General features: G+C 49.5%; 4 protein-coding genes across 4 annotated transcripts; 2 read left to right on the forward strand and 2 right to left on the reverse strand.

The window, feature by feature from the left end:
- Positions 1–235: 235 nt before the first annotated feature.
- Positions 236–1,377, forward strand: N0V96_002900 (uncharacterized protein; the record flags this gene model as incomplete). The annotated part of the gene is made up of 3 exons (XM_065756656.1): positions 236–302; positions 358–1,154; positions 1,207–1,377. 3 exons carry the CDS (start codon positions 236–238, stop codon positions 1,375–1,377), a joined length of 1,035 nt encoding a protein of 344 aa, XP_065614423.1.
- Positions 1,378–2,813: 1,436 nt separating this feature from the next.
- N0V96_002901 (uncharacterized protein) lies at positions 2,814–3,191 on the forward strand (the record flags this gene model as incomplete). Its single annotated transcript, XM_065756657.1, has 2 exons — positions 2,814–3,136; positions 3,179–3,191. The coding sequence occupies 2 exons, from the start codon at positions 2,814–2,816 to the stop codon at positions 3,189–3,191; spliced, it is 336 nt and encodes a 111-aa protein (XP_065614424.1).
- A 3,322-nt stretch (positions 3,192–6,513) lies between these two features.
- On the reverse strand, positions 6,514–8,836 carry N0V96_002902 (uncharacterized protein; the record flags this gene model as incomplete). Its single annotated transcript, XM_065756658.1, has 9 exons — positions 6,514–6,677; positions 6,731–6,823; positions 6,879–6,938; positions 6,991–7,124; positions 7,181–7,275; positions 7,324–7,495; positions 7,552–8,175; positions 8,231–8,517; positions 8,687–8,836. 9 exons carry the CDS (start codon positions 8,834–8,836, stop codon positions 6,514–6,516), a joined length of 1,779 nt encoding a protein of 592 aa, XP_065614425.1.
- Positions 8,837–13,786: 4,950 nt separating this feature from the next.
- Positions 13,787–15,016, reverse strand: N0V96_002903 (uncharacterized protein; the record flags this gene model as incomplete). The annotated part of the gene is made up of 3 exons (XM_065756659.1): positions 13,787–13,910; positions 14,140–14,641; positions 14,710–15,016. The coding sequence occupies 3 exons, from the start codon at positions 15,014–15,016 to the stop codon at positions 13,787–13,789; spliced, it is 933 nt and encodes a 310-aa protein (XP_065614426.1).
- Positions 15,017–16,596: the final 1,580 nt, after the last annotated feature.

Raw genomic sequence — 16,596 nt, forward strand, 5'->3', positions numbered from 1 at the left:
TATTCTGAATCTCAGCTAGAACAAAAACCTAACCTAACTAACCTACAACCCAACCTAACCCTAACCCTAACCCTAAACCATGTCAGTCAGAGCGGCCGGGTTTGTGACTGCCCGCCAGAAGGTCTGGCTCGAGGCGATTCAAGCGAGGATTAATTTTACCGCACATATCCTAGGCTCGATGAGAAGTGTCAAGATGTTGGGCCTTAGCAACAAATTTGAATCTCTCATACAGGGTATGCGTGTTACTGAGCTGGACCTTTCCAAAAGGTTCAGGCGCTTGTCCAGCTTCAATGTCTGCCTTGGTAAGCTGAAGCTTAACTCCTAAATTGATCCAGCGCAAGCACTGATGAATCGCAGTAAACTTACCCTCGCTGTTCTCCCAGTTCTTTACATTCGCGATCTTTGCAATGGCCGCCAAAGTTCAGGGTAACAGCTTTGTGACGGTGTCGCAGGCAGTTACAGCCCTGTCCATTCTCTCCGTCCTCATGGAGCCTCTAGGCATGATGTTAGTGGTGATTCCTCAAGCATATGCTGCCTTGGGTTGCTTTCAGAGAATCCAGGACTTCCTTGCTACCGAGTCCTGGGACGACAAACGACTGCCTGAGTGCCCGCTAGAAACAACGAATCTGGAGAGCCACGATGAGCCGGATATGATTCAGACGCCTCCGGGTTACAACCATGTGGAAATAATTCAACGTCCACAATCAACACCAAAAAAGCCTCTTCCTCGTACGATCTTCAACTCCGACCATGTGATCATCCATAAGGCTACCGTTGGCTGGCAAGGCTCCAGCCATGTAATCAAAGACATGTCACTGCGCATTGGTCAAAATCATCATCTCACAGTCATTTTGGGACCAGTCGGTTGTGGCAAGTCTACAATTCTAAAGGCCATTCTCGGTGAAGCCACCATATTCAACGGCTCTGTCTGGGTCAGTAGCAAGGAGCTAGCCTATTGCGATCAAAGCCCATGGGTTTCGAACGGCTCCGTCCGAGAAAACATTGTCTCAGGAACTGACTTCGACGCTGCTTGGTACGATACTGTCATTCACGCTTGCGCTTTACAAGTAGATCTGCTGCAGTTATCGGACGGTGACGCGACGAATGTCGGTAGCAAAGGGGTTTCGCTCAGCGGTGGGCAGAAGCAACGCCTGGTAAGAACTGCCTCTGCACCTGACTATTGTATTGCGTACTGAGATGAAATAGACGTTAGCTCGGGCACTTTATGCGCGCAAGCCTATCGCCGTCCTGGATGATGTACTGAGCGGCCTGGATGCCGCCACCCACGACATCGTCACCATGCGTGTCTTCGGAGCTGATGGACTGATCCGGAAGCTGGGTATGGCAGCCATTTTGGCCACGCATTCTGGTGAGTAACAGTGAATTTTGAGTAGCTCATAAGGCGTTTAGGAAAACGTGTCGTTCCTACTAACGACCACACATAGTGAGTCTATGCGCCATCGCGGACCAAACTATCATACTTGACGACCAAGGACATATCACTCAGCAGAGCTCATCTAAGAATATGGCTTCTCTTGCGCCACAAATAGCCGGAGACGATGGCTCTTCGGCGAGCTCAGGAAATAGCCCACCTCCCAAAATTTCAGCTGGTGAAACTCAGAGCTCAAGCACGAAACGAGACGACAACAGACAGGTGGGAGACTTGTCCATCTATCTATACTACTTCTCGTCTTTGGGATGGCTTAGCTTCGCCTTGTTCGGTATCTTCGTAGCTTCATACGTGGCATTCAGCACCTTGCAATGTAAGCATGCTTCCTCCATCAGATCCGCCCCCTTTTATCAGTGCTAGGGTAGTGCCACTCAGCCGCAGTAAGTCAGGCTTGAAGCTGATGTGGGTGAGTACAGATGCATGGATTACATTGTGGGCCCGAAACAGCGACGGATCGCAAGCATCACGGCTTGGCTACTGGCTTGGGTTATATGCACTTTTTGGTGTTTTTACTGCGGCCGGTCTTATTTCTGCGGTCTAGTGAGTTCTTCTACTACGGTGTTGAATCTGACTTATCAAAGCCTGGAGGCTCACCAAGCATCATGCTCGAGGCTCTTACGCTAATGATTATACCCAGCTACATGTACGTGGTGATCGTACCCAAGTCTGCAAATTCTCTCCACCTGACTGTGCTTCGGGCAGTTATACGGTAAAATCGTCAAATTCTTGTTGCCAGTGGCTTGTTCATGTTCTTACGGTAACGACAGAGCTCCAATGTCTTTTCTCGCCAAGACCGACACTGGGGTGTTGGTTAACAGGTATGTCATGACTGTCGCGTAAGACAACAAGAGTATGAACTAACCCATATGTATTTTTCCCATTACAGATTTAGTCAAGACATGCAATTGGTTGACGTGACCTTACCCGGGGCACTCGTGAATGCGAGTTTTCGTCCGTAGCAACTTCAACGCAATCCTCTAGGAAGCTGGTCGCTGACTTGAGAATCATAGAGCTTGCTGCTTGTTTTGCAGTTGCAGCGTTGGCTATTGTCGCTGTTTCCTACTTCGCAGCTGTACTGCCCTTCGTCGCCTGCGCACTTTTCTTCCTCCAGCGCTTTTATCTAAGGACATCCCGGCAGCTTCGACTACTAGAGTAATGCCTAATATTACCTTGCAAATGATGTGAAGTACTAACGCTGGCTTAGCCTGGAAGCGAAAGCACCTCTCTATTCCCACGTTCTGGAGTCTCTCCAGGGCACCGCCACTATACGAGCATATGGCTGGACGAGCAACCACGTCGCCAAGAATCTCGCCCTCCTTGACAGGGCCCAGAAGCCTTATTACTTGCTCCTCTGCATTCAGCGATGGCTGACTCTTGTATTGGGACTGACGGTCGCTGGGCTCGCGATACTGCTCACCACCTAGGCGTCACGCTCCGCGGCAGACTGGACGCCGGTTTCCTCGGCGTTGCCCTTGTCAGCATGATGAATCTTGGCCAATCCTTGGCTGCCCTTATCACCTTTTGGACCTTGCTTGAGACGTCCTTGGGTGCCATTTCGCGCGTGAAGACTTTCTCCGAGGATACTCCGACCGAGAAACCTCGCGAGATTATGGATACAAGAGTTCTCGCTGGCTGGCCCTCTCAAGGATCGGTTGTCATTGAGAATTGGTCGGCTCACTATAATGGGTATTCATATCTCACTATATACTTTCTGGAGTTTTGTACCAGTCTAAAGCAGTAGCTAACATCATACCACAGTCATCCTGTACTTCGCAACATCGATATTTCGATTCAGGCCGGGGAGAAAGTTGCCGTATGCGGCCGGACAGGAAGGTAAGAGTCACAAGCTTAAATCATTCCACAAGCCATATGACGAGAAACTTACTAACGAAAGTGCCGCAAGTGGCAAAACCTCACTTCTCTTATCCCTGCTCGGCATGGTCGAGGAGTCTAACGGGAAGATTGTTTTAGACGATGTCGATCTTGCATTACTACCTAAAGATATCACCCGCCAGAGGCTCACATGTCTCACACAAGACCCTTTCTTGTTCGGCGGGAGTATTAGACTGAATGCAGATCCGCATGGCGAGGCTACAGATACTGATATCATCTCTGCCCTGCAGAAGGTTGGACTATGGGATATCTTCCGATCAAAGGAGAGCACAGAGACCTCTCGCCCTCCAGAATTCTCGATACTTGATATGAAGATGGAAGAGGACTTCTTGTCCCAAGGGCAAAGAAAGCTTTTCTGCCTTGGCCGTGCGCTTTTGCGCAAAAGCCCTGTCCTGGTTTTAGATGAGCCGAGCAGCGGGTAAGTAACAGATCCTCCCTCTTCTTGGGTTCATATCTGAAAAAAGATATGATGATGCAGTATGAACGCCGACACTAAGTATCACTCGTAATTCACAGTGTTGACGCCAGCACCGAATCTTACATAGAAGCCATCGTCGAGTCGGAGTTTGCGACTAGCACTGTCATCATGGCAACGCACAGTCTCGCTGGTGTTCGTAGATTTGATAAGGTTGTTGTTCTAGATGGGGGCGTGTTACTTGAGTATGGTGAGCCGGAGGAGTTAATGGCGAGGGTTGATGGGGCATTCGCGAAGCTCTATGCTGTGCAACGTTGAAGACCCGAGACTTCTTCTGCGTAAGCAGGGGTGATAACGATACCTACAGCACAGGGCAGGTGTCCCTTTTAGTTTCAAACTTACTTGATATAAGATTCCCAGTTAAGTAAGCCAATAAAAAGGACTATACCTACATAGCAGCCAACCATCAATCCTGCATTGTAGTGTGCCATTTGTAAACCAGAAGACACGGTCTAGAATTATGATAATTTGTGGTAAGTTTTCTACTGGAAAAACGAAGGTACATGAGCACTTCCAACACAACGAGGCACTATATTATCTTTTTGGAGGGCCAATGCAAGGTTTTGGTTCACATCGTGATCGACTTTCTCAGGGGCTGTGTTGTCCATGACCACTGGCGCTCAGTGCGGCCTTTGTTTTCTCGAAGGCGCTCTCCCGACATGACCATTGTCTCGTTCTTGGCAACCTCGGAGCCGGGGGCTTGCTGTGCCCGCACGTTCGGTGACCTCTCCAGTGACCATTTCATCAGTGCCTCGAAGTTTCTGGATGTGTGCTGTGTATGAGTCCAAACTTCTGTACCGACTCGAGCCATTTATGATTCACAAGGGTGGTGTCGGCATTGCACATGACGGCCTGTCGCACGTAGCCAAGGCAGTGTTCTGCCAGAATTCCATTGTTAGTGTCAGTCTTAGGCGGTATACCTGAACCTGAACCACGGTTTTAACCAGTCACAGGCGTAGTTCAATGAGAGAGGAGACCTACCCCAATGAAACTTTTGTGCTCGACTGCTCTGGGAGGGAGGATAGTATTCCGGATAAAGGGCTTTTCGTACTTGATTCTAGACACGAGTCAGCTCTGTAAATAGATGACTCAATCTCATAGACAGAGCATACAATGCAATGGACCTGGTGGAAAACATTGAGGCCTTTTACCGAGTAACCGTTCCCAAGCGTAGTATGATCCCGCACAAGGTCGGCCTCGGCCCCTTGCAAGAGTACTGTTGATGCTATATGCAAATGGCTAACATCAGTATCAAAGCAACCAGCAAGAGTACCAAAAAACTGTACCAGCTTCAACATGATCCCATAGACGGTCCATCTCCGGGCCTGCGAAGATTCATATTTTCTCATAAGGCGCGTGCTCTCGGATCAGACCGCCTGCCGAGTTGTAGGATAAAGCGCCGTCGAAGAGTTTGGGTTCGAGTTAGATGACACTAGATTCAGGACCTGTGTCAGTTACTAAATGTAGTTCAAACGATTTGAAATGGCAGACTCGCTGATCCTATGTTTCAGCATAGCGAGATAGCGTTGCCCTCGTTCTCCAGCAGTCTATGAACAGTCCAGCATTGGTGAGGGCCAACACGCCGGTAGAAAGGATCCATGGCCAAAGCCGCACGTGTTGTGCCCTGTAGCGATTATTAACATAAGATTTGGCCGACAACTTGGCGGCTTGTTTATCGTTCAGCAAGTCAGCACGTAGAGACACTGTTGACTCGTTAAAGATGTAATGGTGAAGGTCCGAGCCAGCTGAGTCTTGCAACTTTGAGGCGTGCCTGGCCGAAGAGAGGGCTGCTCAACCATTTCTCCAACGGCGCAACCGTAACGGCAACCACTAGGCTTGTTAACTACGAATTTCGCTCTTGTTCGGGTCGTGTTGGATGCGTATTCATGGACTTACCTTGGTTAATGATCCGGAATCGTGTATTAAGTAATACTTTTCGCTCAGAGCTGCTTTACTTCCGCCGTTTGAACATTTCCAGGATACGCCTTCTGGTCGCAAAATTACTGTTTCTTAACAAGACTATCGATCAGGAGCTCTGGATGGGTGAGCATTAGGTAGGTACGTGAACAATACGCTAAATAAAGTGGCAATGTAATCTGTGCTTAAAATTGACTACCAGTTTCACATATCCCACTTCCAGCCCCATGGGGCGCTGCACCATTCCACACCACGGCGATTACAGGTTTAGTTATTCAAGTAACAATTGCAACACATTTAATCACAACTTCACTTGCTGAGTTACGTAGCCAGAGTATGAGTATGAGCCCAGATTAAGGGACATGTGCACGCGAGTCTCAGACGAATCCAGTAACGTTGGGTTACAAAGGCACTGTCTCGTTCTTGTTAAAACCTGGGCAAGTCGACTCTGGATGCACAAGCCATTCATGATGCATCTCTGGTTGTTTCTGCGTGCGAAGCGCGTTCTATGATGGCTCCAGATTCATGATGCTCTGCCATTAATTCACTGTTAATAAAACATCGGACGTTTGTATGGGGGAATTCACGACTTGTAGAAATCTTCTGTTTAGCTAACTCTTTCTTCCATACCTCCTTAGCCAAAGCTATCCCATCCAGTCTAACCTGTACACTCAGCGGTAACCTAAGCCCGGCAACTGAAACAAGCTAGTTACTATAAATATATATCCTACATCCCAAGTTCTCTTTCAAAAACTCTATGTATTATAATTTATTGAATTTAAGCCGAGTTAGAGCCGCTATCCTTCTTCGACTCGCTAGCGACGGCGATGATCGCGGGAGGCTTAGGAACCTTCTGTCGGAAGACATGGCGCTTGAAGAAATAGGGAATAGAGTACTTGATCTCGTGGCTAATGAATTGCTTTGTCGGGACAGAGAAGACCTCTGAAAGCGGGATTAGCACAGCGGTACAATGAGGGAGATGTAGTTAGACTTACGGTCTAACTCTTCCAAGGTGAGTTGCTTAGTCTCTCGGACGAAACAGAAGATCATACCCCAGGCAATGAGGTTGAGTCCAGCGTAGAAACCAACTGTGGCAGAGAGGTCAGTCGCAGGATTAGGACCAGAATCAGCTTGAATACTTACATGCACCAGTTGGAGTCATGGCAGTGCTCATGCGCGGGAAGGTCAAGCTGAGAATACCAGCTGTTGAGCTTGTCAGTCCGTTGCCCTCGATGCGAAATGTTCCCAGACTTACCGAATGTGTTGTTAATGCAGACAACCCAGGCCATTCCTTGCTCACGCTGAATGGTAGGGAAAACTTCGGCAGAGTACTGGAATGCGACAGGGCCTTCACCCAGGGAGTAGCAGATAGTGAATAGGTAGATGAACCTGGTTCGCCGGAGTGTTAGTCTAGCTAAGGGATTCATACGGGTGGTGCTACTCACAAAGCGACCGGTCCAATCTTTGATCCTCGGTCCTCAGTTGGGTTCAATAGAGACAGACCAGCAGCCAGGAGGAAAATGCACATGAGAGGGAAGGTCTAGGGCTGTCAGTCTGTATTCGGCAACTTCGGCCTATGTTAACTCACGATCATGCAGAGAGTCCTTCGCCCCTTGGTATCAATGAGGAATAGGGTAGGGATTGTCGCAATAACTTGAATGGCGCCGTAACCCAACGAAGCATATAGCGCTTCCACAGGCGTGTAACCTGCATCGACGAAAATCGTAGAGCTGTAGAAGGAGATGATGTTGATTCCACACCTAGTCGGGTCGGGTCAGCATAACAAGTCAGAGATGAAGATTGGGAGGGTTCACACATTTGCTGGGCAAGCATTACAGTGCTAGCACCGTAGTTGGCGCGCCTGATTCTGGGGATGGAGAAACAGTCCCAAAGGCGACGGAAGTACCCTGCGCCACGAGCCTCCTTGAGCTCCTCCTCGTAGATGACCCATGAGTAGTAGAAGTCTCTAGCACCGATGATATTATGGGCTCGAAGTTTGCACATGGAGCGGAAAGCCTCAGCGTGTCGGCCATGCTTCATGAGCCAACGCGGGGACTCGGGGCAGAAGAATATGCCGATAGCCAAGATGAAGGATGGGATGAAGGCGGAGCCCAGCTGAAGTCGCCAGGAGATATCGCCGGTGTCCTTAACAATGACATTTGCGCAGAAGCCCAGAAAGATGCCTGCGACGACCCAGAGTTGCCAGAACATGACGAGTGCGCCACGGACTCGGTGGGGAGCCATTTCAGCGGAGTAGATGGGCACGGTGGCGTTCTTCGCGCCGATGCCGATGCCCATCACGAAACGCGCCGCGAAGAGACCTTGCCATGTTTGCGCGAAGCCGGAGCCGATCGGGGTAGCGGTAAGGCACAAAGCCGTGATGAAGATCTCGCCGCGCCGGCCGAAGTAGTGGTTTAGAGGATCGACAATAAAGGCGCCACTGCGTGCGAGTAGTTAGCAATTGCGATAGGACCCGGGGAATGATTGTTACCAACATTAGACCCGCCGTGAGAAAGATGATCGAATTGATCAGACCAATGAGCCACTCGTCTCTGGAGGACCCGCTGTCGATGCCAAGTGCCTCGTGGAATGTCAGGTTGGCACCGTTGGAACCAGTCTGATCCCAACCCTGCGTTGCGGCTCCGATGGCACAGAGGCCGATCGAATACCACAGCATCTTCGGGCCGTGCCATTTGTGGTCCCGCTCATATTCCAGAGCTCGGCGCTCGTCTTCGGAGAGATCTGCAACATCGTTGAAGTTGTTCATGTCGCGCGCGACTAGCTGCGCGGCCGAAGAGGGCGGCATGTTCGCTCAGGTTGTGCGTCTCGGCGAACGCCAAGGCATCCTCGACGGTTTGCTGTGGGGTTTTGCGCTGCCAGAAGGCGTGTCAGTGGTTTTGGTGGCGTCCCTCGACTCATAGTCCTGGATCTTGGCGCAAACAGGAACTCACTTTCAGTGGGTTCTCGACGATGTTGACGGCGGAAGCCTTTCCACTACCAAGACCTTCGGCGAGCTCCGTCTGGGGCTTTAAATCGCCGCCTGTGTCCTTCTCAAAGGCACCGTCCGAGTGAGGGACGTGGTCGATTTCGTTGATTCCCATGGTAAGCTTGGCAACGTTCAGATTAGCTTGGCGGGATCCAAAAATTGCGGCAGTTCACTATGAATTGTGCGGCTTGCGCCAATTGATCAACGATGAGCCAAGTGAAAGTAAGAAGGCCAAGCAATGGGGACGACCATGGCCAAGTCTTATGTATTTACGGGCAGACGGGCTGTCTCTGCAAAGAGGCGGCAGCATTAATCATGGTTCCAAGTTCCAACACCCAAACCCCAGACGCTTCTATCTTCCCCGCTCTCCGCACTGGGGTAAGCATGAGGTGGGGATCCATCCATCAAAGGCACCCAAGCACCAACATCAGGAGATGATCATCCGTATCTAAACCCCTCGTCTGACATCCGGGCGTGTCGGGGATATCGGTCCCAGTGGGACCCCACCTTTTATCAGCAAACTCGACCTCTCGAGGCAGTTGGGAGCGCGTTCGCCAGAGTTTGCGTGTTTTCATTGGAACATTTGAGATGAAAGAGTGGAAACCAGCGAGGCTAGTGTCGCCGATCATGGCTTGGCCTTCCCGTTTTCCTCCTGATTAGATGTAGACTTAAACCTGCGTCATAGGTTCATTCAACATGGGTTTCATGCTCTACCTGGGCTAGCAAGCTGGTTCAGCAACTCGAATCTCCACGCAACAGTTCACCCCAATTCCAATCTTGCCAACTTTGAGTGGGTAATTACTACTCTAGTTTACCTACTATACGTGGAGTCCAGAACCTTCCCCGCACGAAAGCCTAGCCTTACCATCGTTCTGGGTTCCGTTTCGAATCTGAATACGATCTAGAACATCTGAATCATTCATTAAGCTATTGAAAATGATACCAGGGCGCTCTAGTGTAGTCGTTCAACCCATCTAAGTCGACACAAATGCGGGTAGCATTTAGATGGTATCATACTATCGATTCATATTGACCCGAAGCACGGAACGAATGGAAGTTGAGAAGTTGTCCCAGCCATCATCGATTCCTCATCCATCTGCCGCCACTCATTCACCTTTCTCTTACCCCACCTGCCGCCATGTCTGTCAGGACATGTATCTTTTATCTACAGTTCGAGCAGCTAAGTATCCTCGTTGGGCATCGGTACACCAGATTACGACCCGTATCTTGGCTGTTGAGAGGCGAGGCCACGAACTAGACGCAACTTGATTACGATCTTGAACTTACGAGGCGAGGTGCCACCGAAGTCTTATATCGAGTCTAATGTGCTGACTCAGTATTTGTTCCTTGGCCTACTTTTCAGCTGAGCGAAGTCGAGGCTGCCTTTGTGCGTGCCAAAGCATATGGGCACGATGTCCAGCCGGAGATTCTCTCGTTGAAGTCCGTCACCATTGAAACGGGTCTACTATCACTGGAGTCTTGGCAAGGCGCGCTCATAACAACGACGCCGGATAAGAAGGCGGATCGTAATGCCACACATCACTCGGCACTCTTTGGGAAAGATTTGCCATTCCATAGCGAAGCCTAATCGGCGGGACTCTACCTTAAGCTCTCGGTGAATAAGAAGCAGAGCTCATCGACCAGCTCATTGGGGATTATGTTCTCGCTCCCGGCTGGCAGACATACGCGCACCGCCAGATCTATGGCGCGTACGATATCACTGACTTTCTCAAGTCAGACGACAACGCGATTGGCGTGACCATTGGGGAAGGTAGGTTCTCGGGTCGACTTACTTGGGGCGGTGAAATCAACAATATCTACAGCGAGGATGTCAGACTGAGATGTTTGCTCAAGCTCGGATTCAAGAACGGGAAGATTCAGTAAATCGGCACCGATGAGACCTGGCATTCTACCGAAGCTCCTACTTGCTCCTCCTCGATCTACGTCAGCGAATCTTTTGACTTGTGTCTCGTGTAGCAAGGCTGATCGTCGACCGGTTTCGAGACCAAAGTAACCCTGAGGTGCCCGGGCTACCCTTGGCCCAAGCCACCTAGTTCATGTTGACGGTCCTGGAATACGATGCATCGAAGAAGTCACCCTGTAAAAGTCGCCACCTCCAGCTTTAAGGATGACACCTTGCTCGACTCTAGAGTGAATCTCATTGGGTCTGGTGGCTAAGGGTTAAAGTCAATGGGCCGAGAAGGAAATTAAGCAAGATCGCGCACGCAGAGGCAGCAAGAACTAGCTCAATGGGCTCCATAAAAGCGCCTTGTGGTCTAAGAAGAGCAACTTCATAAGGATTCGCGCAGACTGCCTGCAAAAAAATGAAAAGTTAGGATAGACTGGAGATGTCACTACTTTCGGGCCGAAAATTGTTCTTCATGATACCGCCAGTTTCTAGAAAGGATGAATGAAAGATGTGAATCCTGAGCAGGCTGATGCTGGAGGTAAGAGGGCACAATGGTTGGCTTACTTGGTCAATGACTAATTAACACGGTCAGGAATCCCTCTTGTCCTGGTACCTCATGTCCTTCAAGGATGGTCAGCTAACAGATTTCCATCGACCGCGGTAGTGCTGCCGACTGGATGCATAAGACAATTGGCGGTAGCTCAAAAGTGACACCGATGTGCAAAAGAATCAACATCGCGCCCATTCTTGGGAGGCATGCTTACTAACCATGCCTGCTCCTTGTTCAGTCAGTAACTGAAGGCTATGTTGCTATCACTGACGCACCTGGTTGCAACCTCGTGAAGAAGCTCATGACACTATACAGATGCCAGAGTCGCCCCTGCACAGTCCGTGATGGCAAGGACTGGGCGAGGAGCATGGGAGGGTTGAATGACGTGTCGCCGTCAGCTCTGCGCTATATACTCTCTCTCTGCTACCCACGATGCGACTCTTCCCAGCCTATGTCCAAATTTTAAATTGGGTCAACCTCTATAGGGAATCAAATCCACCAACGGTCAAAACATATCACCGCCACATCGAGTACCTGAAGAGTGTTGTGCCGCCGGAGCGGCTTATCTTCTTCGATGTACGGGATCGATGGAAGCCATTGTGCAAGGCACTGGAGCTCCCGGTACCCGAAGATGTGCCATTCCCCAATATCAATGATGGCAAGGCTATTCAGACGTGTGCAATGAAGCAAATCATGCGGGGTCTTGGGACATGGCTTGTGTGTTTCAGTATAGTAGGAGTGGGCGGCATTAATATTGTTTAAGGCTTAGGGCACTATATTCTGAATTTGCTTATCTATCAACTGTCACTTTGTAAGTGAAGTAGTCTTAGAGGGTGTTCATGTGCTCTTCCAGAAAGAATACTAGAAAAACATGATGATCAACTATATTTCTGTGCCTCAGCCAACTGTATGACGAAAATACCGAAACTCATATCGCGCGACGTTTTCTGGTATTTGTATGTACCGCTTTCTTGCTCCTGAACGCCCACTTCTATTGCTGGACTCTCCAGCCCTTGGGAGTTTGGCTATACCTCCTATATGTCGGACGACTGCGATTGACTATCCTATCAAGTATGAAATGGCATCAGTACATACGTCTATGGATTTCTTGAACGCCGATCCCTTGTTGAATTTGTTGATTAATTGCATCGGAGGGAATTGAGCGGTAATAGTACGGAATAATGATAAATAACACTTCCTCGTTGCTACTTTAGAATACAATATACTAACGCCATTCCGCACCCAACGGGATATTTCCGTGATTATGATGACTTGAGATATTATGCGTCAGCCATCGCTCGGAACATTATCAAGTCATTGTCTTGTGAACACCACCTTTCATTGACACACCTGTATCCTGCTCTCCACAGTTTCACTCGGATGTATCGCGGCCTGTTCTACATACCACGGCCCAACATCTCACTTGACGCAAAGGGATACTGGTGATATGATACGTAGACTAGAATGGACCTGGCAGAATCCTCTTTCCAGGAACACCCAGTGCTCAAAGCCTTCGTTTCGTGTTTTGCTTGCATGTCGTTATCGTTGTCACCTCAGTTATTGGTCATGTGCAATAACGAAAATAGGCAGTGAAGAAATGTACCCTTAACCTGGCATCGGAATTTGAATGCAGCTTATTTCCTTTAATCTTCTCCGGATATATATAGTAGAGACGGGATTCAATGTAGTGCTTCTCAAACATCCTCTTCAAAATATGCACGTGCAGTGATATCAGTCATCTATCAGTAATCACTTTGATGCTTACTCTAAGGTAAGTACCAAGACAGCAGCTATCCTACTCTTCACACGCACCTCTACAGTACTCTGCGCCAGGTGGCGGAGGGCACCTTGCGCCTGTGGGCACGATTCCACTGGCTCCACCGGAGACACCCTCTCCGTTAAAATAGCACTTGCCAAGATCCTTCTCACACGGGTTCCCAGGTCCGGGACAACAATAGCCGTAAGCATTGATATCAAAATTATAACAGGCCACAGGCTCGACGATTGCGGGTTCGGAGCTGGTTGTAGGCGGAGCGGGCACAGCCGTCGTGGTGGAAGGCATGAGTGTCGTAGGAAATGATGTAGGCTCCGGGATGATCACTGCGATGGACGATTCATTGTATACAGGCCCATTACCGAACTCGAGGCCACTCAGCAAGTCGGTAAGGAGAGTAGAGTTGGCGTCGTGAAGGTCTCTGCAGTTGAACTTGTCGTCATTGTAAGCTCTCGAAGTCTCGGCAGGGCAGTTGGAAGTCGTAGTAGACCAAGCCGAACGGGACGTGGATGTAGGTCTTGCCGAAGGTGTTGTCTGAATAGACATCTGTGTCCTCTCAGGTTGATCCGACTTTGGTTTCTCGGCTTCCGGTTCCTCAAACGTCTGTTGCGAGACGACAATTGTTTGGCCTGCAGCGATGGCAACCGTTTGTCCACCCATTGTTATGAAACCTCCTCCAGCACCGCCCACGACCACCATCCCAACGGCGACGGCAAGCACAGCACCGTTCGAAACGTCGACTGGAGCTGCTGTGGGCGAGGTCGTTGACTTGGGAATTGTGGAACTAAAAGGCGCTTCCAACGAAGAGCTGCTGGGTTTGTAGCTGCCGGGCTTATAGTTGGTAGATGAGGAATGAAGCGAGGAGAATGACGCTATCTTCGTAGAAGACGGTCTTCTTGTAGAGGTGGATCTCAAAGAGGTAAATGTTGAGTTCAACACAGGTCGCCAGGTTGGGACTTGCGAACGAATCGGGGCTTGTCGTTTGTGATTAGGATTACTGCAGCTGTCGGAAGATGCTGGTTCGCCAGCATTTGGGAACGCTAGAACGTCGATGGTGAATAAAGCAAAATTCTGAGCGTTTCTTATCTTGTCGGCGTCAGATAGACGAGCACAGCTGCCGGAAAGTTAGCTATACATCGACAGATCTTCAATGGAACATGGGTGATTGGAGACCCATAAACATACCAACTGGGGGAATAGCAGGTGTCATGGCCGAATACGTCGGGAAATGGCTCTGACAAGTCCTCAGCAGGCTCGCTGGGGCTCGTTCCTTTGGCCATGTGCTGGACTTCGTGAACTAAGATGCGACCTTTGGAGTTGCCGGATCCAAAGCCGAGCGTCCTCTGCCATTCCTTGATCATCTCTGCGTTGTTGTTTTTTAATTCGAAAAAAGCTGGGCAGAGGGCAAGCACCAAGGGGCCGAATTCTTTGGTTGTACCGTCTTGTTTCATCCCTGTTGCTCGCAAGTTGGACGCTAGCACTCCATCTTGGCACATTCTATCGCCGACTGGCGGGCAACCGTACACGATTGAGTCGTCCGTCGGCGGTGCCTCGTTGAGGGGCGCTTTAAACTCGGCGTGGGTAGTCCATCGAAATGCCGCAGGGATGTTTGGATACGGAAGGTGCGACAACACTGTTTTGTAGTGCTGATTGATGATTGTATCCTTGGTTGTCGGGTTGGCATTACCTGCGCGAGATTGTGATTAGTTTATGGTGCTTCTAAGATGATTCGCGCCCAGAAGCAGATCTACATACTCGATCCGAACCAGGTATCAAATGAAATGGATGTCTCAGCGCCCTCGACTTGGAGCACTTCTATGGTTTTCTGGGCGAGCTCTTCCGCCTCGTTAATGGCTGCATCGAGAAGTCGAAGCTGGGTAAAATCGCACTTCCAGGATCCCTGCACAACATAATAGGCGTTGTCATAGGTGTTGGTGCTGTCGCGTTGTGCCAGTTCCCCGTCATTGGTGTTGATGACTGCTGCTGCGCCGGAATACAGTCTGCAGGTGAGAAGCAAGCCCCAGAGAAGATTCAAACGCGAGTTCGAAGATGCAGAGCTCATGTTTAACGTATACAGAGCGTGAACATGCGTGTAATGAGCATTTAATGAGTCTGATAGTGAAGAATGGAACAACGCGCGATGCAAAATCTGGGAACGGACAGTGTCTAATGATATTCTGCAGTTGTCATGTCGATGCCTGGCCCCGACAGTCCCCCCGAAGGATCCGACGGATACCATTCGCCTCAAAAGACGACTCGTGTATACAGGTAGATGAAGTCAAGTAGATTGTGAGGCCGCATTTAGGAGCAGGGATGATTGACTCGATAGCGTATCCATAGTGTGCGATGGAGTTGTGAATACTCCATATCAATTAGCACCGCGCACGGTGGTCTTGAAATCCCCTCTCTTTTAGGCTCCTAGCCAGTTTCGGTAATTACTGCGCACTATTAAGGATCATACTTTCTAGCATCTTGTGACAGGCAATAGGAAAAGGTTTGAAATCCTAGATTAAGGTGGGCAGCAAGTGAGCAGGAAGTGAGGTGAGCTGATGATGTGGTTTCTTCTCGCAATGGCCGGCTCCATACTGCTCCACCTTCGAGATTCTAAGGCCCGGCGACTAATTTCGTGTTTAACGCCGCGTTTGCGAGTTTCTTGAGCTCTAAGAGTAAAAACGGCCCACAAATCAGCCATCCATCTGAAAATGAGTCGTCGCACCGCCTATCGGTCTGTCTCGTCCGTTTTGACAGTCCCATCGGTTCAGAGAAATTTGGGAGGATATTTGACCCAACCTGGCGAGTATTAGATGAATATACGGGTTTACTGTGATGCAGTTACCTAAATAAAAAGGACTCCCTCAACGGATTGTAGCTGGGTAGAAATCATTCAGCACACTAAGGCATACTGAATATATAGGGTATTGTCCGAAACGTTTTCGTGTAGGGAAGACAGCGATCTGTTGGTGATTCGTTTCCAAATATTTACAAAGCTAGTTCGTCTATCCGAAGGTGTCAACATCGGTACGAGCATCTTTAGGCAACCTCTAGAACTACTCACCTCGTGTCTTTCAGATGCCAGAAACAGAATGGTGGAGGACCTTTCTCGGGGGTTATCACCACGATACACCCGACTTCCTCACACAGAATGGCACGACAAAGTTACTTTTCAAGACATGGCACAACCTACGGCATCATTAAAGGATGGGTATTCGAAGTTTCGTGTTTCCCTGCTAGCACGTCTTGAAAAATGGCCTCGATTTTCATACCTCTTGAATGACACTTGTTGCATCGACAAGTCAAGCAACACGGAGCTTTCAGAAACCATCAACGCAATTGTTCGCTTTCACAAAAGAGCGTTTATTTGATGAGACTTTCTAGCAGATGTGCGGAACGACAAAAGGTTGTCTGAAGAGCTGGTTCTCGCTCGAATATGGACGCTTCAGTAATTGCTGAGTCCTATGAATCTCAGATTTCCCTCGGACACCTGGCAGCGTCTCGGCACGAAGCTGAGCTGAGCAAGATTATCAGCCATATCTCCGGCATCAACGACACCTTTTGTGGAGTGCACTCATTATCTTTGGCTTTCATCACTATTCGGATGTCGTTGGCTGCACCAAGGGAGAAGACAAGAACAAGAGTCTGATG

Source organism: Colletotrichum fioriniae (assembly GCF_027942845.1).
Source record: "Colletotrichum fioriniae strain IMI 355084 chromosome Unknown scaffold_3, whole genome shotgun sequence".
Classification (NCBI taxonomy): domain Eukaryota; kingdom Fungi; phylum Ascomycota; class Sordariomycetes; order Glomerellales; family Glomerellaceae; genus Colletotrichum; species Colletotrichum fioriniae.